This window comes from Thamnophis sirtalis, unplaced genomic scaffold (assembly GCF_051295495.1).
Source record: "Thamnophis sirtalis isolate CommonGarterSnake01/CBP01778 unplaced genomic scaffold, rThaSir2_p1.2 scaffold_6, whole genome shotgun sequence".
NCBI lineage: Eukaryota > Metazoa > Chordata > Lepidosauria > Squamata > Natricidae > Thamnophis > Thamnophis sirtalis.
Genome location: NW_028261386.1, coordinates 20,798,894 through 20,820,843, shown reverse-complemented (window position 1 = coordinate 20,820,843; position 21,950 = coordinate 20,798,894). Strand labels below are relative to the sequence as shown.

The 21,950-nt window shown below is 39.2% G+C and overlaps 1 protein-coding gene and 1 long non-coding RNA gene across 5 annotated transcripts in view; one reads left to right on the top strand and one right to left on the bottom strand.

Annotated features, from left to right (window-relative positions):
- Positions 1–2,879: 2,879 nt before the first annotated feature.
- On the bottom strand, positions 2,880–10,039 carry LOC148044886 (uncharacterized). 3 transcript variants are annotated; one of them, XR_015697123.1, is made up of 6 exons: positions 9,805–10,039; positions 9,109–9,196; positions 4,477–4,795; positions 3,424–3,538; positions 3,128–3,312; positions 2,880–2,983 (listed from the first exon to the last, which is right to left on the bottom strand). It is a non-coding gene; the product is annotated as an uncharacterized LOC148044886 (long non-coding RNA). The 3 variants fall into 3 exon arrangements; XR_015697122.1 differs by having other exon boundaries at positions 3,128–3,538; XR_015697124.1 differs by lacking the exon at positions 3,424–3,538.
- Positions 10,040–11,164: 1,125 nt separating this feature from the next.
- Positions 11,165–21,950, top strand: part of HIP1 (huntingtin interacting protein 1) — a 62,383-nt gene continuing 51,597 nt past the window's right edge. For both annotated transcript variants that reach the window (XM_087717342.1, XM_087717341.1), the window contains exon 1: positions 11,165–11,447. In XM_087717342.1, the coding sequence (XP_087573468.1) occupies positions 11,259–11,447 (189 nt within the window). In that variant the 5' untranslated portion in view covers positions 11,165–11,258. The remainder of the gene's footprint in view (positions 11,448–21,950) is intronic.

Genomic DNA, 21,950 nt, shown 5'->3' with positions numbered 1-21,950 from the left:
AGATCCATCAATTCTTCTCTTTTTTTCTTCTTCTATACCTTGAAATCTGGGGTAGAGCTCCTGTCCATCTATCTCCCCTTTCCACTCTTTCCATTTCCAACCATGTTCAGTTCACTGTTGGTATCAACAATTATCTTGTCTCTTTGTTCATTTTTCCCTTCAGTTTTTAGGAATCTAACCTCCACTTTTTCCATTTGATGAACATCTTCAATTTTTCCATCAAATTTTACTGTTTTACCATCTATGTTTTCTAATCTCTTCTCAATTTTCTCTGTTACTTCTAATAATTTTTGAATTTCAAACATAATCTTTTGCAATGTTAAGGTTTCTTTTTAATGTTGTGCCATTCTTCCAACTGGTAATAACTGCCACTCTAGCATTCAAAACTTTTTATTAGATTTGACACGTTCATTTATAACCTTTCAAAACAAGGCTTTGTTTTCACTTCTCTCCAGCTGCCAATGAAGCTCCCAAGGAGCAACTGTATAAACAACCCATGCTCTTCTTATCATTCTCTATAAACAAGCTGAAGAACCTTGAAGTGCAATGTCAAAATGATCAAAGCGAAAAAAGAAAGAGCAATGTTTCCAGGACTCAAGCCTCCAGCCTCCAAATGGCAGTGTTATTTCCTTTCCTTCTGATAATACAACCCTCTTTGTATTCCTTTTATATCTTCTTTATATTCTAGGCTTAAAAGAAACAAAATTCTTAAGTAAAGTAAAATAGGGAAAAAAACCATCCAAACCAGTATTATAAAAATAAAGAAAAAGATTTTAGACTATAGGTAAAAAAAGAAGTAGAAGAAAAACTAATCTGTTCACTTTAAAAAATAGGGAATATTTGCAAAAATTCCATCCATAAAATAAAAATAAAAAATGATAACACACTGTCCAATGCAGCTTAATTTCACCACTTATTTTCTTCTGTTTTCAAATTTAAATTAGCTTTAATTTTTTTTGGGGGGGAGTCTCTTTTATAACAATAAGATTTCCTCACCAGATGGACACTTTCTCTTTCCGCTTTCCTCCTGTTCCGGAGCTGCCCCAACTTCAGCAGCTTTTGGCTGCGCTTCTGTCGCCGACAAGAAGAGATTGTCTTGGATCAATCAGGGACTTTGTGGTGTCCCTGAGATAAGCAAGACATACTCTTCCCTGTCACTGTCTTTTTGAGACAGTTTAGGTCCAAAAGGACCATCCAGTGGCAAAAGTATTGACTGCGATCTCGGAGCTCCGAGATCACACGTCGTGTCATTGCGACGTGAGTTCCTGTCTCTCTATTTTATATATCTTAAGGCCATTTTCTAATGAGAAAACATATTCCAAGCAACAGAAAACAAACAGGGTCCGCAACTTGGGAGTCCTCCTGGACCCACAGCTGACTTTTGACCACCATTTGTCAGCTGTGACCAGGGGGGCATTTGCCCAGGTTCGCCTGGTGTACCAGTTGCGCCCCTACCTGAACCGGGAGGCCCTCACAACAGTCACTCGTGTCCTTGTGACCTCTAGGCTGGAGTACTGCAATGTGCTCTACATGGGGCTGCCCTTGAAGAGTTTCCGGCGACTTCAGCTAGTCCAGAATGCGGCCGCGCGAGCGATTGTGGGTGCACCTCGGTTCGCCCACATAACACCTATCCTCCGCGAGCTGCACTGGCTACCTGTCGATCTCCGGGTATGCTTCAAGGTGCTACTTGTCACCCATAAAGCCCTTCATGGTAGTGGATCTGGGTACTTGAGAGACCGCCTACTGCCAATTACCTCCATGCGACCAATTAGATCACATAGATTAGGCCTCCTCCGAGTTCCATCTGCCGGTCAGTGTCGCCTGGCAACCACGCGGAGGAGAGCCTTCTCGGTAGTAGCTCCGACCCTTTGGAATGATCTCCCCGTGGAGATTCGTACCCTCACCACCCTCCAGACCTTCCGCACAGCCCTTAAAATCTGGCTATCCCGTCAGGCCTGGGGCTAAAGACTGTAACCCACCCGAATGGTATGAATGTTGTGCTTTTTAATTATGTATTGTTCTTATGTGTTAAATGTTTGTTTCCCCCCCCCCTCGAGTTGTAAGCCGCCCTGAGTCCCCCCAGGGAAAAGGGCGGCATATAAATAAAAATAGGAAAAAAAAAGGGAAAAAAAGAAAACCTTCTGCTGCATTCAAAGGACATTAAAATAGTGAAATGGAAACCAATTGAAAACTTTTTCATATTAAACCTGAATTTAAAAAAAACTATGGTGGAAAAAACCATTCAACAAGGGGGCATAATTATTATATGTCTTCTAAATATTAAGGAAAAAACCATTTCAAAATAGCGGTGCCACTGCAGGCAAGAATGAAGGTGAAATGAAGACCTCATAGACTTTGAGGGACTGAAATGAGAAAAAGACAGAGCTGTTCTGTCTAAAAGGGGGATGGCTTGGCAACACAAGTCCCTGCTTTTGGAAAACTAAGATAGGATCTCAAACAGACTTCCTAGCCCTGTTTTCCCTCATTTCTCTGGTACTTTCTATGATTTGAATTATTCAACATCTACTTTTGTGTGATGCCAGCTGTGGCTGCATTATTAATTCCATTAGCCCCACATGAAAAAGGCAACTTTCCAACAAACAAATTAAAGACAAGGGAATAGACAAGATGAGGAGAAGTGGAAGCACCATGCAGGTAAGTTGAGTGCCCTTGAGCATAGAGGCATCTTTGCTGAGATGACCTGTACTGAGAAGAAGACCTTGGGATCAGTTTTGTCCTGTGCTAGGTGCACGCTGCTTTCCACATAGTACATAAGCAATATTAATTCAGGTGAGTTTGGATACCCAAAAGAGTAGTTCAACAATAACTGCAGAGAGTCACTGTATTTATTAGTTAATAACTATTTGTAACATACTTATAAATTCTAGCAATAGCGATTATGGGTTGATTTGTTCATAGAAGATATGGGAAAATGAGGAGGAAATCTTTCTCTTTTTTTGGTTGCAAAGCTCATTTTTTTCACCTGCAGAAGAAAATTTTCCATCACAGGTGATTAGAAAGGTTTGAGGCTCCAATCTATATATACAAAACGGCTGTGTGTATGTTCCAGCATAACTGTGGAACACATCAAGCAAATTCAGTCAAACTTGGTATACAGATGACTTACTCTCTGGAAACAAATTCTGTAGGGGTAAGACACTCCTAAGACCCTTCGGGGGAGGGTGTTCTGTAGATACGGTCTGTTGTGCCTTAAAATGACTTCTACTCTTCTGCCAAAAAATGGCTTCTACTGTGCAGTGCAGTGGAGGTGCCATGGTAACTGCTTCACAGTAATTCACAAGGGGGCTCCCTCTGGTAAGGGGGAAAATCCAACATTAAAAATTACATTTGGTCCCAACATTTTCCCCCTATAAATAAATACCTAGGCAATGCTGGTATTACTTAATAAATACTAGTTTTGACCTGATTAAACTCAGCTTTCTTTAGGGGGAGCAGGGACAATGCCTCATATCAGTACTGACTCCTGGTTGACTGCCTGGACAAGTCCACGCAAGAATTCAGAAATGGTCTGTCATTCCTTGGCTTCCAAAAAACAAACAAACATTAGTTTCAAGACTATGGTAAGTGCTCCTTTCTCCAGATACATTATCACAGCTATTAGCTTTACCTCCTTCAGCAAAAGGAGCCACAGCTGCTAATTGGGAAGACATACAATGCAATGCAATGCGATACGATACGATACGATACGATACGATACGATACGATACGATACGATACGATACGATACGATACAATACAATACAATACGATACAATAGCAAAGTTGGAAGGGACCTTGGAGGTCTTCTAGTCCAACCCCCTGCCTAGGCAGGAAACCCTATACTATTTCAGACAAATGCCTATCCAACATCTTCTTAAAGACTTCCAGTGTTGGGGCATTCACAACTTCTGGAGGCAAGTTGTTCCACTGATTAATTGTTCTAACTGTCAGGAAATTTCTTAGTTCTAAGTTGCTTCTCTCCTTGATTAGTTTCCACCCATTGCTTCTTGTTTTACCCTCAGGTGCCTTGGAAAATAGTTTGACTCCCTCTTCTTTGTGGCAACTCCTGAGATATTGGAATACTGCCAACATGTCTCCCCTAGTCCTTCTTTTAATTAAACTAGACATACCCAGTTCCTGCAACTGTTCTTCATATGTTTTTGCCTCCAGTCCCCTACCATAATCATCTTTGTTGTTCTTCTCTGCACTCTTTTTAGAGTCTCCACATCTTTTCTACATGGTGGCGACCAAAACTAAATGCAGTATTCCAAGTGTGGCCTTACCAAGGCATTATAAAGTGGTATCAGCACTTCACGTGATTTTGATTCTATCCCTCTGTTTATGTAGCCTAGAACTGTGTTGGCTTTTTTGGCAGCTGCTGCACACTGCTGGCTCATATTTAAATGGTTGTCCACTATGACTCCAAGATCCCTTTCATAGTTACTACTGTTGAGCAAGGTACCACCTATACTGTACCTGTGCATTTCGTTCTTCTTGCCTAAATGTAGAACCTTACTCTTTTCACCATTGAATTTCATTTTATTAGATAGTTCCCAATGTTCAAGTTTGTTAAGATCCTTCCGTATCTTAAGCCTGTCTTCTGGAGTGTTGGCTATTCCTGCCAGCTTGGTGTCATCTGAAAATTTGATGAGTTCCCCATTTATTTCCTCTAAATCATTGATGAAGATGTTGAAAAGTACTGGGCCTAAAACAGAGCTGCATACTTCCCTCCATGTAGATGCAGTTTCATTGAGGACTACACATTGAGTGCAGTTGGTCAGCCAGCCAACATGACCTATAAGAAATAATAGAGACTTTGCCAGTTTATAAGATTTAAGATGTCATTTCCAAATAGCTTATCAAGGATTTGTAGTGGTAAAATTTCCACCTAAATAAGGAGACAAAGAGATTGGAGGCAGATGAAAGAAAATACTTTTTACCAGCACACACAACTAAAGTGACAATTGGGCTCCCACACAAAAAGAATGCAAAAGAGAACTGAATAAACAGGATTATAGGTTATATACCTTGGTTTTTTTACATAGGCATGATAAAGGAAATATTGTAAGCCATACAACTAGAACACAGCATCTCTTGATACTATGGAACGAGAGCAGTTTGGTGCAGTGATTAAGACACCAGTTTAGAAACTGGGAGACTGAGAGTTCTAGTCCTACCTTAGGGACAAAATCAACTGGGTATAACCTTGTACCAGACACTCACTCTCAGCCCTAGAAAGCAGGCAATGGCAAACCACTTCTGAAAAAAATGGAAAATTTGGATGTGCTGTTACAGGAAACCTATACCATTTCAGACAAATGGTTGTCCAATCTCTTCTTAAAACCTCCATTGTTAGAGGACTCACAACTCCTGGAGGCAAGTCGTTCCACTGATTAATTGTTTTGTCAGGAAATTTATCCTTAGGTCTAAGTTGTTTTCTCCTTGATTACTTTTCATCCATTGCGTCTTGCCAATAAAACTACAACTATTTGGCCAGGTAGTATGAGGAGTCATCGCTGACTTGAAGGCACAAAAAGAACCTCTGCTCCCCACAACTTATGGGATCTTCTTACTACAGTCCAGTGCCTCTATATTCCCCTAAACCAGGGCTCCTCAAACTTTTAAAACAGGGGGCCAATTCGCGGTCCCTCAAACTGTTGGGGGCTGGACCAGCTGGGTGGTCATGTGATGGTGGACGTGGCCAATTTAGCAGTCCAAACAATACACAGAAATTAAACTTCAATTTGTTTTGCTCCTGGGGTGGAAAGGAGATTAGTGAAGGGATGTAGCTGCCTTAGGATGTGTATGAAGTACTTCTGTTTTTTTCTCTCCCTCCCTCCCTCCCTCTCTCTCTCTCTCTCTCTCTGGAGGCTGAGGAGGTCAAAAACAGCCTCATTTCTGCCCCCCCCCCCAGACCTCTGCGTGTCCCGTTTTTGGCCTCCCTGGCCTCCAATACATCTCTGTTGCCCAACACCAGGCCCGTTTCCTGGCTTCCAGATGTCCTGTTTTTGGCCTTTCCGACCTCCAGAAGGCAGATGGGGGCCAGTGTGTAGGTGGGGCAATGTGGGCGGGGCTGCCTTGGGGTCCCGCGCAGACTGGATTTGGCTTTGGCGGGCTGTATCTCCTGCAAACTGTAGTCTGAGGACCCTTGCCCCAAACCAAATGCTCCTCAGTCTCAGCATGTTTAAGATGTTAAGATGTGTGGACTTCAGCTCTAATCTTAAACTTGCTGAGGTTGAGAAAAGCTTCTCTCAGTCAACAGGATTCTATTACTGTCCTAATCACAGATACCAACACCCTGTACTATAACAGCATATATACTGCCTCCCTTCACACCAAAGAAAAAACAACAGTCTGGTTTCAGTTATCTGTCTCTTTTTCCTCCAAGGTCACCTCACACTGCCAGCTTGCTTCTACTCATCCTAATGCCACATACAAAACCACAATACATGTTATTAAACCTCCACACATCAAAGAAGACTAACATAGCTATGTTTTCTTTCTTTTTAAAAGCAGCTGCCAATTCCAAATGTTGATTATGCAAAAAGATTCCAAAGAGTATACTGCAAAGAAATACACCAAATATCCCAATAAAATCTAAACTAAAGTAACAAATATATTTATTAGTTATGGAGAGAATATAGTTAAATATAATTATAGATAATATATAATATATAATATATAGAGATAATATAGAATATAATTAAAAAGCAACACTATTTTCAGGTAGTTCTCGACTTACAACCAGACTTAACCAACATTTCTGTTGTTAAGTGAGACATTTGTTAAGTGAATTTTGCCCCATTTTACAACCTTTCTTGCCTCTGTTGTTAAGTGAATCATTGCAGTTGATAAGTTAGTAACCCGGTTGTTAAGCAGATACGGCTTCCACATTGAGTTTGCTTATCAAAAGGTGGCAAAAGGTATCACGAAATCTTGAGACACAGCAACAGCCATAAAAATGAACCAGTTGCCAAACATCTGAATTTTGATCACATGATCATGGGGATGCTGGAAAGTCGTAAGTGTGAAAAACGGTCATAAGACACTTTTTTCCAGTGCCGTTGTAACTTTGAATGGTCACTAAATGAACTTTTGCAAGTCAAGGACTACCTGTATTAAGATATAAGCTAAGAGCAGCACCAATTGGTCTGGCACAAAGAAACCTTCCCATCAATACCAGATTGGGAGATTTAATTTACGTGGCAGTGGAAAAATGTATTGGTTGGAGATGCTATCTCCCAATTGGGGCTAGCTAGCCCTACCATAAAACACAGTGAAGTAGTGAAGCAGATGCAAATTCCAGAAGGAAACAGAATTGTGCTGGAGAAGAAATCCTATCTTGCTTATTTATTTATATCCTGCCCTTATTATTTTTACAAATAACTCAAGGCAGTAAACATATTGAACACACATTCCTCCTATTTTCCCCACAACAGCCCTGTGAGGTGAGTTGCACTGAGAGACCACGATGGCCCAATCTCATCCAGCTAGTTTTCATGGTTAAAGCAGAACTTGAACTCATAGTTTCCTGCTTTCTAACCACATAGATGAAACTGGACTTCCAAGTCTGCTGCCTTCAGCTGCAGTGGAAAAATAGTGCAGGAGTACTATTAACCCAAACATGTTTTTCAAAAGGCAACTGGACTTTCTTGGGTTTTTTTGTCTCCTGAAAATATTTCATTCTCATCCAAGAAGCTTCTTCAGAACAGTTCTGAAGAAACTTCTTAGAGGAGAAGTGAAACATTTTCAAGAGAAAACAAAACCAATAAAGGGCAGTTGCCTTTTGAAAAGTACCTTTGGGACAACCATGACCTGGATGATTGAGAATCCCCATGGCAGCACCATTAATTACCTCAGGAAGTCAAATCAAGATGATTTTCCTAAGCGGGAGCCTGTTCAGCCTCCCACCCCAATGCAGAGTATAATTTAACTGGTTGTTTAGCAATAGGATCATTAGCAATTTTTTACAAGATGCTGCAATCTGGTTTGCATGATCTGCTTAGAAAAAGCCTTGGCTTTTTCTTGCCACTTAAGTGTCACAGATAATCCATTTCTATCCTCATGGTGCTCATTGTTTTCCTCCTCTTCCTCTTTTCCTATCTACTCTGGAGAAAAAGATCAGATTTTTCCATATAATGTAATTATGCATAATAGTAATAGGCAACATTGCTTCTATGTTGTGGATATATTCATATTTCCCTTTTCTCAAAAGTGAAAGCTGCTTCCCCAACTATGATCTAGTTCTGAAGACTCCGATTATAATGATGGGCTACAGAGGTGGGTTCCTACCAGTTCGCACCAGTTCGGTAGAACCGGTTTGTCAAATCTACCGAACCGGTTAGAAGAGGTTCCACCAGAAAGCAGGCCACACCTACAGAAGAGGTTCCAAAAAATTTTGAAACCCACCACAGAGAGAGAGAGAGAGAGAGAGAGAGAGCGCGAGAGAGAGCGAGAGAGGGAGGGAGGGAGGGAGGGAGAGAGAGAGAGAGAAAGAAAAAAGAAAAAAAGAAAAAAGAAAGAAAAAGTGAGAGAGAGATGAAAGAAAAAAAGGAAAAATGGACAGAGACAAAAGGAAGGAAAGAGAGAGAGAGAGAGAGAGAGAGAGAGAGAGAGAGAGAGAAAGAAAGAAAGAAAGAAAACACATGGCCGGCAAGCCACTCCCACCAGGTCACATGGCCGGCAAGCCACTCCCACAAAGGAGGCCACACCCACAGAGTAGGTTCAAAAAAATTTTGAAACCCACCCCTGCTGGGCTATCATATTCAAAGCATACCTCCATTATATTCTAACCCCAGAAGAAAGAAAAGAGATTTGTAATGGTGAAGGTTGAGATGCAGCCACTTCCGCCTATTTATTATGCAACTGGCTTGCAAAATATGCCTTGGGGATAATAATTTTCAAGGATCACTTTTTCTAGCTGACAGCTTGAATGAGGGCCAACACCTAATCTTTAAGAAACAGGTCACAACAAAAAAGTGCTTACGTGGCATATTGAAGCACAAACAATTTAGTTTACATGTTGTAGATCCCGTCTGTGTAGTTAGTCTGATTCTACTACACGTGCTGTGCAAATTAGTACTCCGTGGTCAGATGAACCATACTTACAGTAATATGTTGTGCAAATAAGACACGGTGTGAATACTGGCTGCAACTTTTCAGATGTAGATAAACTTCAGATAATATCACTCCCAGACTAAAATTAGGAAAAAAATAGTAAGAAATTAGATAATTGTGCCTTGTTGGATCATTTTTCAGAGATATTTCCTTACCTAAACTGATAATCAGAATGCCCACAGACAAGTAAAAATACAATGGGAACAGGAGCTACTTTTAATTTCCTTTGGGCTTCCTCATTGCCTTTTGCTCCTCACCACCCTCCAGGCCTTCCGCAAAGCCCTTAAAACCTGGCTGTTCTGACAGGCCTGGGGCTAAAGAGTTTTTGCCCCCCTTCTCGAATGGTATGGTTGTTGTGTGTTTTTTAAATTTTGTATTGTTATGTCTTGTCTTTTTTTATTCCCTTGTCTGTACCCCTTCCCTGATTGAATTGTGAGCCGCCCTGAGTCCCCCTGGGGGGGGGGAAGGGCAGCATACAAATGTAATCAATCAATCAATCAATCAATCAATCAATGGGGGCAAGGGAGTGTTGGAAATCACAATCAAGTAACTGCAGGGATACTGCAACAGCTACAAGTTTGTGGATAAAAAGTGATCTGAAGATCTTTGAAATTTCAATCCACGGGTTTTGCCTGATTGAAGGTTACAAACGGACAGGAAAATTTTAACTGTATATAGATAACTCACCTAAACTAATCTGATCCCCATCTCATCTCTGATTACAAGTCTCCCAATTCTGCAAGACAATGACACCAGTAGTTCTCTTGCCTCTTAGAACACTTTGGCATTTTTGAAACTATCTTGCATTACACATCCTTTTAACTTGGTGATGATTAACATTTTTATTGAGTTGTAAGAAAAAATAAGTTACCAAACACAAAAGTAAATAGGAGAATGGTAGGGAGGAGAAGGGGAAAGAGAAATGAGGAAGGGTAGGGGGGAAGGAAACATTGACTTCTGACTGTTGCAGTAAAATAAGGCATTAAGATCAAATCATAACTTTTTGTTTTTTCATAATAATATAAACTAGCCATGTCTAAACCCAAAGTCAAAGTTCCATTCTTTTCCACTTCCAGCACAAAGTTCAGAAGCGATTTTTCTTTAATCAAAATACTCATTTTTTGCCATTTCAGTCAATTCCATCAACTTTTGCAACCATTCTTCCAAACTTGGTGATAATTTTGAACATGGAGCAATTCGTTAGTAAAGGTACTCATCACAAATGTTTGAATGTCACTATAGCTGCTACTATCTCCACTTCTTTAAAAAGACATATATGCTTATGTGAGAACTCCAACTTTTTTTGAATAGGAAGATTTTCAATCATCCAGATCAGGGTTGTCCCAAAGGTGCTTTCCCAAAAGCCAAACTGCACTTTTTTTCCCCTTTGAAAACATTTCGCTTCTCATCCAAGAAGCTGAAGAACAACAAACACTTAACTGTATTCCCAACATATTTAATCTTGAGTTCTGAATACAGTTTTTAATAAAATATTGAATACACTGAATAATAATCTTTCTTGGCACAGTATATTCTATAAACTAACCTAACCTAACATGAAAGGAGGTTACACAAACAGTAAGTTCGTTTAGGTCAGATTTCTTCAAACTTGGCAACTTTAAGACTTGTGGACTTCAACTCCCAGAATTCTCCAGCCAGCTCTGGGAGTTCAAGTCCACAAGTTTAAAGATGCCAAGCTTGGGGTATGCAAACGCAACAGCCAGATCTCAAAAGAGCCACGGGTAAGGATCTGTGGAAGCAACACATCCACCACGCAGCATTTAAAGCGCTCTCTCAGTGGGCAGAGTTGGCGCACGTGCAAAAACCAGGCAGATTCTGTCGTAAACAGCCAATCCCATCCGAGCGGATGCTCCTCTACCACTGCCTGTCTCGCGACAGCATTCCTCCTTGGAGACGAGGCGTAGCGGGAAGGGTGGAGGGAAGAGGGGGGTGGGAATACGGGAGCGGGAAAGCGAGCGGGGGGGGGGGGAGAGAAGGGGGCGTGTCCAGAAAGTTCGCTTCTTTGGACCCGAAGCCCAATGAGCGGCGTGGCCCAGTGACTGGCAGCCTTTGAAAGTCAACGGGAGGATCGGCATTGCCAGTCCTGTCAGAGCGCAAAGCGGGCCTACTTCCACGCCGAGATGGAGCGCTCGAGTAGTTCCATCAGGCGCGGCTCCAACCCGCTCGCCAAGAGTTTGCGGGGCCGCCGTCGGCTCTCGGCGCCGGTCTCGGCAACAGCCTTGAGCAGCGGAGGTGGCGCGGCCGCGCGGGCTGCTGCCGGTGGGGCCCCGGCGGATGTTGCCGAGCGCGACGCCTTCGAGAGAGGGCAGGTACCCGGCTGCGGGATAACAGTTGCCGGGGGAAGTGGCATGGAAGTGGAGGGAAAGTTGCCGGGGGAAGTGGAGTGGGGTGTGCATGTGTGTGTGTAGGTGACACAAGGGGGTCCGAAAGGATCAGGGTGCGGTTGGAACTTTTTACCAACTTTTCAGCCACTTTTGCACACTTTCGGCTTTAAATGGCGTAACAAACTCACACGGATTTTTAAGTAGAAGGGGACTTAATTTGACATAAACCATAAAGGGGAAAAAATTGAGCTTGGATGAAAATGTTTCAGTATTAACAGCTTCTCTCTTTCAATCCTTCCCTGCCTCTTGAGAAGGGGCGTTTTGCCAGGGTCATTTTTGGAGACTGGCTGTCACCCACAAAGACCTCATCTCTTCCTAACTAAAGGGGGAACATGGCTAGAAATATGGTGGGGAGGGAACTTTTTGATCAAAGAGCGTTTGTTTTTTTTAAAAGCACATGATTCTGCCCCACACACACAGACACACAATTTAAAAAGCAAATAGTCCTAAGACACTCTTAAAGGCTGGAGGGAGAAAGCTTGTACAAGTAGTCTTTGGCTCATGACCACAACTGAGTCCCAGATTTTTGTTGCAAAGTGAGACATTTGTTAAGTGAATTTTGCTTCATTTTACCACTTCTTGCCACAGTTAAGTGAATCATTGCAGTTGTTAAATGAGTAACCCTGTCTTCCCTTGACTTTGCTTGTCAGAAGGTCACAAAATGTGATCACATGACCCCGCAACAGTCATAAATGCAAGACAGTTGCCAAGCATCTGAATGTTGATCACACAATTATGGGGTGCTACAATAGTCATAAGTTTGAAAAATGGTCATAAGTCCCTTTTTTTAGTGCCGTTGTAACTTCCAACAGTCATTAAATGGACTGATGTAAGTCAAGGACTATCTCTAACTCCTTAGTGCAGTGAATTCATTGCATGAAATTAAAGATCAGGGGGCTGGAGAAATGGATGTAACTAAAGAGACCATTTTTAAAAATGGTTTTAATCTAAGAAGGTTAACAGTACAGCATCAACAAAATCACAACATTTATTTGTGGGCATTAATGGATGTGGCTAGAAATTATTGATTAAAAATAATACTTGTGTTGTTCAATTCTGAAACAGCACTGTAACTATTCAGCTGTTGCTTCAGAAGCTCAAAACGAGGCCTATGATTTCTTGAAAATCAGTACTGGATACTGTTTTGATATGTACTGAATATATACCACAAAGATAGGCAATGTAATGAACACTAATAAACTTTCATATGCTATAGCTGATAATGTTACTTGTGAAAATTAGTTGCCAAAATGGTGAAATGTATGCTTTTCGAATTCAGAGCAAACTTTGGTGGGCAAGTTAGGCCAAGGCCAAACCACACAAGAGAATTTTGTAAACCAGAGCACAAATGAATACAAGTCTGTATGTGGATGACCTATTTCTGGCTAGAAACAACTGGTAATGATAAAAATAAAAAGATGGATTGTTTATCACGAGACCTTTGCTCTAAGTCTGTTTTAGGTTGAGAGTGTCTTTGTCACATTTTCCAGGTGGCTGGTCATGAGTTTTGGCAGACCAGATTTGGAAAGACAGAGTGGGAGTAGTAGTAGAAGTTACTTTCGTTTTACAGAATAACAATTAATGTAACTTATGCCCTCCCCCCCTTATAAGAAACTCTTCAGAGTTTGTGTGTAAAAAAAATTAATTATGAATCAAAATCCACCTTATGCTTTCTATTCTCCTGGTACATAGGGTAGTATGCTAACTCCTGATGGCATTTATGCTAAAAAGAGGAACCTGATTCAGAAGCGTTGTGCTATAGTTACACGACTTATTTTTCTTGTATTAAATACCTTCACTTTTTGGCTCTTCGGCCTTTGAGCAAAGGAAATAATTAGTGAGAGACCATAGAAAAACTATAGAAACATGTTGCCTTCCTAGAGATTAATTCAAAAAACCTACAACTAAATAAAATTTATAAATAAAGAAACTGCAAATAAAAGTTTTTCTATAAGTGTACAATGGTTAATTGCACACTCCTTTTTTTATTGTCTAAGGCTTGATTTCTCGCAACTAAGCAGGTATTCATTTACAGTGCTAACTGTGGTAAAGAGCTGGCAAGAATCTTACTTATACCAGAAAAGTTGTTGCTCATGTCTGCTGTTAATCATTCTAATTTTCTGATAGAATACTTAATTGTAAAGTTGCAGGATCGGGAATCCCAAACCAGATGCCCTTTAGATTTATTAGAATACAGTGTTCAGCATCTGGCACTTCTAGCATGGTCTTTGACTGTGTTGATTGAATGTAGTGATAATCCAATATGAATTAAAGCACCAAGTTACAGACCATTGTAGTGGCTAAACACCAATTTCTATAACAGCCTTTCTCAATTTAGGAATGTTCTTTGGGAATTCTGGAAATTTTGATCCCAATATACAGAGATTAAATATTGTGAGAGCCTATATTACACCTTACTGTGATATATGAAATTAACTGTTTGGTTGGCAGCACATCTAACAAGCTGATTTCCTTGGGCAATGATTATTCATCCCAAATAACAAATATGTGAGGAATTTGATACGTTTGCTGTGATGTGTATTTTGTTTATATCTTGTGGTATCATTGCTGTTTTCAGGGACTGCACAGAGGTGAGCCAACTCTCTTGTTGCCATCTGGGAAGGTAAATTGTGCATGTGTGCGCGCATGTGCGTGCTTCTGAAGGAGCTCTACAATAAAAGATGAAGTGTGAATTGAGTCTGAAATTCTGACTTCCCCAAACTAAAGAAAGGAGGGATTAATCTGACCGTTATTAATGAATAGAACAAAAACCTAATAGATCATTCCAGATTATACCATTTATAAGAGATTATAATGGGGAAAACTAAAAGGAAATACTGTTGTGTGTGGTTTCTGTTTATATAGGTGCACATATAGTGTGTGGTTGTGTTTTGTTTCTGTTTGTACAGGTGCACTGAATTTGTTTGTTTGTTTATTATTTTTATACTCAAGGTGGCCAACATACCTAATACTTAGATTTCCTCATCTTTGCTGTGGGAAATGTAGTGATTTATTAAACATTAGCTGATAACCCGATGTTGTCCGGGTATTTATTTATAGGGGGAAAATGTCCAGACCAAATGTAATTTCTAATGTTGCATTTTCCCCCTTACCAGAGGGAGCCCCCTTCTGCAGTAATGTGAAGGCGTTACTATGGCAACTCCACTGCACTGTACAATAGAAGCCATTTTACAGCAGTACAGTAGAAGACATTTTAAGGCACAACAGATTGTATTTTAATGGAACACACAGCCCAGAGGTGTTAGGGGTGTCTTATCCCCATAGTATTTTTTTCCAGAGAGTAAGTCATCTGTGTACCAAGTTTGGTTGAAATTGCTTGAGGCGTTCCAGAGTTATGTTGGAACACACACAGACACACAGACTAAAAGAGAGAGGTTGTTAGAAATGCAAGGATAAGCAAATCTGAGTGAGTTGAGTTTGTGTTATTGATGAATGCGTCCCAGTACTATAAAAGAGTATTTTATGATATGATAGGGTAGAACTATGTAATCATTTTAGACCCAGAAAACCTGATGAATCTGGATGATTTCCTGCATTTGGGTTTTTTTCATTTCATCCTCTACAATATTGTGAAGTCTTGATTGACTTTATTGTTCCTAAGCATTTACTGCCCTCTTAGAGAGTTCTGCCAGTCCCATTTACTAGAGGGCTAATCTCAATGAGGAAGCTAGGACATCAGCTATAGTACATGTGAATTGTCTCAGGATACAGCAGATTGAGCACACAGTCTGTTTAAATAGAGAAAGCAATGAAGAACATATTACTTCACTGCCTTCATTGCTTCTGCACGGAACAACATGGCGTTGCTTTTTCATATTATGAATCACTTCCTTTACTAAGATTTTAGAGCAGAGGACTGAAACAATTTATGATTCATCATGGGCAATAAATTAATAAATTTATTTCTGAATAAATTGGCCTTGGAGTCTAATGTTGGGGGAAATTACAGGAATATAAGTTGGCAACCACTTATGTTGTTATTTGGATTCTTTGGGGCTTGTAAATCTCAAGGAAGTCAGCAAGGTGTATAGAGAAATTTGGACTGCCTTCCTACTCAACCTTTGCTCTGCCTAGTTGCTTAATTTGACCAAGATGAGACTGGACCCTTGAGGAAGGAGACAGATGGATAACATTTACCCAAAAGATTTATGAGATTGTAGATCAGCTTCAAATACTCCATTTACTGGAAAGATCAATGAGAAGGCAGTGACCTTGCAACTTCAGACCCAACTGAATGGTATTGATCGTCTGATTGCCAACTGAAAAGGGCAGTTTGAGTGTGTTACTGTCACTTGTTTTATTTGCATGGGTGAATGGGAGGACAGCCCTGCTAGTTCATTCTAGTGGCTTTCAGTATGGTATATAGTATCAATGTGAAATTGCTAAAAAAAATCAGAATTTTGCAAAATTCTGAAAGTTGGTGAAATTCAACTCAACTCCCCTATTCCAGGAGGCAATCAGTACACTAGCATTTTGTCTAAGTTTAGTAATGAGCCAGATGAGGAGAACAAAGCAGTATTAAATTTGGACAAGATGGAGATATTGTTGGTAAATGAAAAAAAATGGGCTTGGAAATTGAGGTTTGGGCTGTTTGTGGGTGGGGTGGGGATACATGCCCCCAGAAAGAGCAGTTCCATCACACTAGGAGTTCTTCACCCTCATCTGTCACAGATTCTCAGGTTCATAGTAAGGAAAGATACAGTATTTGCACCACCTACTGTATGTCCCTTTCCTAGACTTGTTCGACTTGCTGGCAATTATCCATATCCAGGCTATATTATGTATCAACTATTGCAACAGATATCACATATTGCCTTAGTGTCTAAAAGTGTCAATAATTGAAAGATGCAGCAGTTAGGTTGTAAGTTTGTATTCCATTTGGTTGCAGACTGTGTACTTTGACAAATAACATAAAGAAACAAACAAATCTACCTCTCTTAGCTGTAAGTTGCTTACTGAGCATTATTTAAGATGTTGATATTTCTTTAAGTTGATATACCACCAACTACCAGAAGTTTACAACAAACACTTTTAAATCAAAGCAATACCAGTTAAAGTAATAAAACAACAAAGCAAGTAAAAATCAACAGTCAACCCTATAAGATTCCTTGACTCTGCAGGGAGTGCATTTCAGAGATTTGATATGGCAAGAGTGAAAGCTTGATCCAGAGTCTCCACCAGATGTGTCAGCTGCAACATTTGCAGATCTTTTCAATACAGGATGTATAGAAAGAGGTGCTATTTCAAGTAGTCTCAGTCTAAGCCATACTGGGTGTTAATTGTAATAAGCAAGACTTTGTATTCTGCTCAGAAAATATTTGGCAGCTAGTTCTGTACTATATGCCTAGGTAAAGTATTGCATGGGAATTTCTTATTTCTAAGAATAACCTGGTTGCTGAGTTTTATATCAATTGAAATGTTCAGATGCTAAACACAAGCAGTCCTATTTAGAGCAGGTTACTATAGTCAAGCCTAAAATCTAAACTACTTACAAACTGACCAGCCAAGAGATTGCCTTTCCCATTGTGAACTTTCCTGGCTTTAGGTTCTGTAGGAAGGATTACTTAGAAGATACCCCAATTGTTAGACAACATTTTTAGTATGAAGGACTATATTTCTTATATTGCTCCTGGATTATGTAATGTGCACCATGGATGTTGCATCTTTAACTCCAGGCTTTTAATTATAGCGTAATTTTTATACTTTGATTTATATTTTACTGTTTTAATATATTGTTAATTTTATTTGTTCATTAGAATAGAAAGATAAGATATGTACTACATTGGATATGAAGTTAAAAATAAAATAAAAATCATCTACAAATGAATCACAAGGTATTCATCCAAGATGGTGTCTCTATTTAAATAAGCAAATATTAATTGGCCAACAAGGAAATATAGGAAAAGAGAAATGCCTTTAAAAATAGTTGATCAATTGATTAGATTTTGATTAACTAATTTGAATACCACCAAAAAGTAATTATGAAGTATGGCAGTGATTTAAATTGGGAATGCGTATACAGATGACACAGGCTTGCTAAAAGACAGTTAACAATAGTTTTATTAAGGATGAATGGTATTCTCATAGTAGTATTTTCATTTTTTGTGATTATATTCACCACATGTGAATATAATAAGTCCATTGCATGTGAAGATAAGCTACTTCCTTTAAGGCTTACAGATTCTGAAAACTGAAGTTATAACTTCTGATAAAAATAACTCCATTATTGTGGCCGCTATTGACAGCCATCAATTTGTGTTCAGAAGATAATACATTAAATATTTATTATGCAGAAATAAAGCAGCTTTTAACAAAGAAGAAAGGGATGGGAGGGAAAAAACATCTTAGGGTTTAGTGCTTTTTTCCAGCACAGTTTTCTAGAAAATGGTTGGGGTTATTCTGATTTTTATCTACTTAAAAACAGACCAATAAAATGATTTTGGAGAAGCTAATACTGTATCAGAAGATGGGATTTGTATTGTAAATGTGTTAAACATGAAGTATTTGTTATCTTTGATATGAAAGAGTGCATTGCTCACTGAGTTTGATGGTTATAGTGCAGAACTACTACAAGCACACTACCAAGTGGATTTATAACAGGTCAAATTTTCAGCAGATGAAATACACAGAAACGGATCAAACTGTGGCTAAGGGCAGTTTTATATTGAAGTCCAAACTAAAGGAAATTATAGTATAATTTCATCTTGTTAGAGCATTTCATTTAATTTTCTTAGAGGTCTAGTGAGAGGAGAACTCTGTAATTCAAAAATTAGGTTCACACATTATGCTAGAAACCATAATATGATTAGTTCAGCTTTAGCTTTATTATATACCTTTTATCTGAGCACTTAAGGTGGGTGTACTTAGGGTCTCTCCACAATATTATTCTTCAGAGATTTGTTGGGCTACAAGAGTATAACTGCTACAGAATCACATAATGAGCTCTGTGATCAAGTGGTGTCTTAATACAAGTCTAACAATTACAATTACAGTTTACAAAACATAATATATTGTTTAGTGTTAAGTGTCTTTATATTCAACAAGCTATGTGTAAACAAATCATGGCTTAACATGATTAATGAACTTCAACCATTAAGTATCACAGTCACTCAAACAAATGTGCTGTTAACAGAGCCATTGAGCTGGATAGCATCTACTATCTCGTCAGGTGCCTCACCCCAAACCCCAAAGGAGATGAAAAAGACCAAAATTGAGGCAACAGCACCTCCAAGAATCAATTGATCAACACGTCATAAGAAATATCTGTTCATCAACCAACTCCTCTAAGATCATATCTGGTGCAGACTACAAATGCTATAAGACAACCCCATTCCCCCTCCTTCCCTTTCTAAGGAAGCCTCACGGGGAAATGGAGTGAAACATCTGCTAGGAGCCTGCTTAGTATGTCAGTATTAATCCCTTAAAGTCTGGAGAATTTGACTACAAAGTATATACAGTACAGCAAACCTGGACCATCTTCTGTTCCAAAAATACATAACCTATTGTGTTAAATTGAACTATGCACAATTCATGGTTTTTAACCAGGTTTTTGAAGATGATCTTGAGGGTCCCCAGGTTGAAATGAGAATGAAAGAAAGCTACATTGCTATCATTAATGGAAAACCAGAAAAAAAATAAGAACAAGCCTGGAATTTCATGAATTTCTATATGCGGCTCTACAGAATTTTGGATTTCAAAATCGGAGCTTTATTGTGAGATTGGCAGCTGTATAAATGCAATAAGTAAATAAATAATTTTAAGCATGCTGTTGATTACTTATTTTTCAAAATTTAGGAGTATACTGTTTCTCATACAGAATATCCCGAATGCAATTTTTGGACAACTTGTTCAAAAATTGTCATGTTTCTGAAGTCTAGGATGAACAAAAAAAATAAGTACAAATAATTTTCAGAATGGAGGCAGTTATGAGAGCAATAACATGACGTTACTTTGTTATGCATTGAAATTAGGCTGCATTGGCTGGAGTTTGTAGTATTCTGAAATTGGTTTTATACTTCTATATTTGATGCTAAATGTCAAAATTTAAGGTGATCCCAATTTTTTTGTGATAGTACATAACTAAACCTGCCTTCTTCAAGGCAGGGAAATGTTTGGTCCTTGTCACACTCATTAATTGAGTGTGTGGTGGTAAACATTGTCCCAATAGAAGACATAACAAATGCTTCAGACAATTATTGAAAAGTGGTTCTTTCATAATATGATTTAAGATTTCTCCTCTCTTTTCTTCCATTACTCTATTTCCCCCAAAATAATCATTATATGCGTTTACACTTAACCCCTATAAATTCTGTATTCAGCCATTTGGAGTTGTTTAGTAGACTCCAAATATATTTTTCCTTCCTGATTCTTTTTTCATTATTAATGAAACATTAATGTTCATGGTTCGGATTTTGATAAATAAAAAACAGTAAGTGAATTCTGCTGATTTATTGATTAAAGGTCAGATCCTCCTAATTGCTAAGATTTTCTAGGTTGGTAACTGAACAGACAGATTTGCTCCTCATTACATCCTTTATTGAGCAAGTAGCCTACCTTGACATCTGTCATTTTTTCTTTTAGAGAAAGACCATTGAAGAAAATATGGTGGCTAGCACAATGCACTTTGATGAATAGCATTAAAGAGGCTTTTATTTGGAACATTTCTTGTCATAAAACATAAGCTAAAAGCCAATGGTACTCCTGAGCAGCAAAAGCAATATTATGAAATAGGCATCTCTGCTATCACTTTTTTCTTAAAGCTTGTTTTTTCCCCTCAAATATACAGCTACATAACTTAATAACATTTTTAATGTTTTTATTTTATTTGTTTGATTTAAGCAGTTGAATTCACATACTGTAGGCATCTGTTTCCTGACAAGTTAATCCTAATGCTTTTGAAGGAAATTAAATTTAATTCATGCTTATTTGTTGTAGTCTTTTCTAATACTTTTGTTTTAGAAGCACATTAATCATCTGGAATATTTTTGGCAGGAGTATGACTTTATGAAAAAATAAGAAAGAGAAGAATTCAGATAGGGATATGGTAAAGAGAATATACCCTTTCATTACTCTTTAAAAACAAATTTTGGTTGCTCATGTATGTTCTACTTGCTGTGTAGAGAAACAGTCTTCATGAGATTACTGCTTTCTAATTATTTTGAAATGCCTTCCCCCTCCCCCCCATAAGCTCCATTTTTAGAACACATGACTGACGTATGTTCTTTAAAAAATGCAAGAATTTAGCTAATGCTAAATAAGTGTAACATTAAAAAAACTAATGGTATTCATTAATGTTTTTATATAATAAGGGTCCTTTAAAGATAATACATGGTATTATGATATAAACAGTACATATACAAATAAGTGCTGTTTATATGGCGAGACAGGATAACTTTTTAAAATTGTAATAGTGAAATGACATTCTAGGGAAAGAAAAGGAAAGAGAAACAAGCCACTGGGATAGGCAAAAAACCATCCTGATTATGCAAACTGCACACAGATTAGTAGGGCCTCTTTATTGAAGCATTGCCTTAGGAAGAGAATCAGTTTATTGGCAATGGTTGAAATTATGGACTTAGATTGGGAAATCCAGTTATGGAATCTCAATGGGCTATACCAATCATAGCGAACCTTTTCAGCACTGAGTGCCCAAACCGGAAGGCATGTGCATGAGCGTGCACCAGAGTGCCGGAAACCCTAAGATCAGCTGGCCGGTGCGTATGTGCGTGTCAGCCAGCTGGTTTTTGGGTTTCCAGCACATGCATGCATGCCAGCCAGCTGCTCTTCGCACACGCCGGAGCACTGAAAACCTGAAGACCAGCTAGCCGACATGTGCCTCACTGTTTTTTGGCTTTGTTTTGGGCCGTTTTCAGGCCGTTTTTGTCCTGAAAAATGGCCTGAAAACAACCAAAAAGCGGTCCGACAACGTTCAAAAAATACCCCCCAAACAGTTCAAAAAAACAGCCTGAAAAAGGGCCAAAAGTCAGCCTGTTTTGGGCCATTTTTGAGCTGTTTTTAGGCCGTTTTCTGGCGCTCTGGTTCCTGCGAAAACCAGTTGGCCAGCACTCATGTGCGTGCCAGAAACCAGCAGAGCAGCTGGCAATGGCGCACGTTGGGGTGGGTTCTGGTTTCTACTGCCGGTTCACTCAGGGATGCACTTCAGGTGTGCATGCATGTGCTAGAAATGTGCTAGGTGCATTTGTGTAGTAGGTAAAAAATGCTGTGTATGCACAGAAGCAAAAAACAAGATGGCAGCACCTATGGCACTGCCAATAGAACCCATTCTGGGGCGTGGTCAGCCAAGTTACTACCTATTTGGCTGAACCAGTAGGAACCCACCTCTGAAAGATTGCAGGTAGCTGTTTAAGCTGTAAAATTGATAGCCTATCAAAGCAATAATTTACTCCT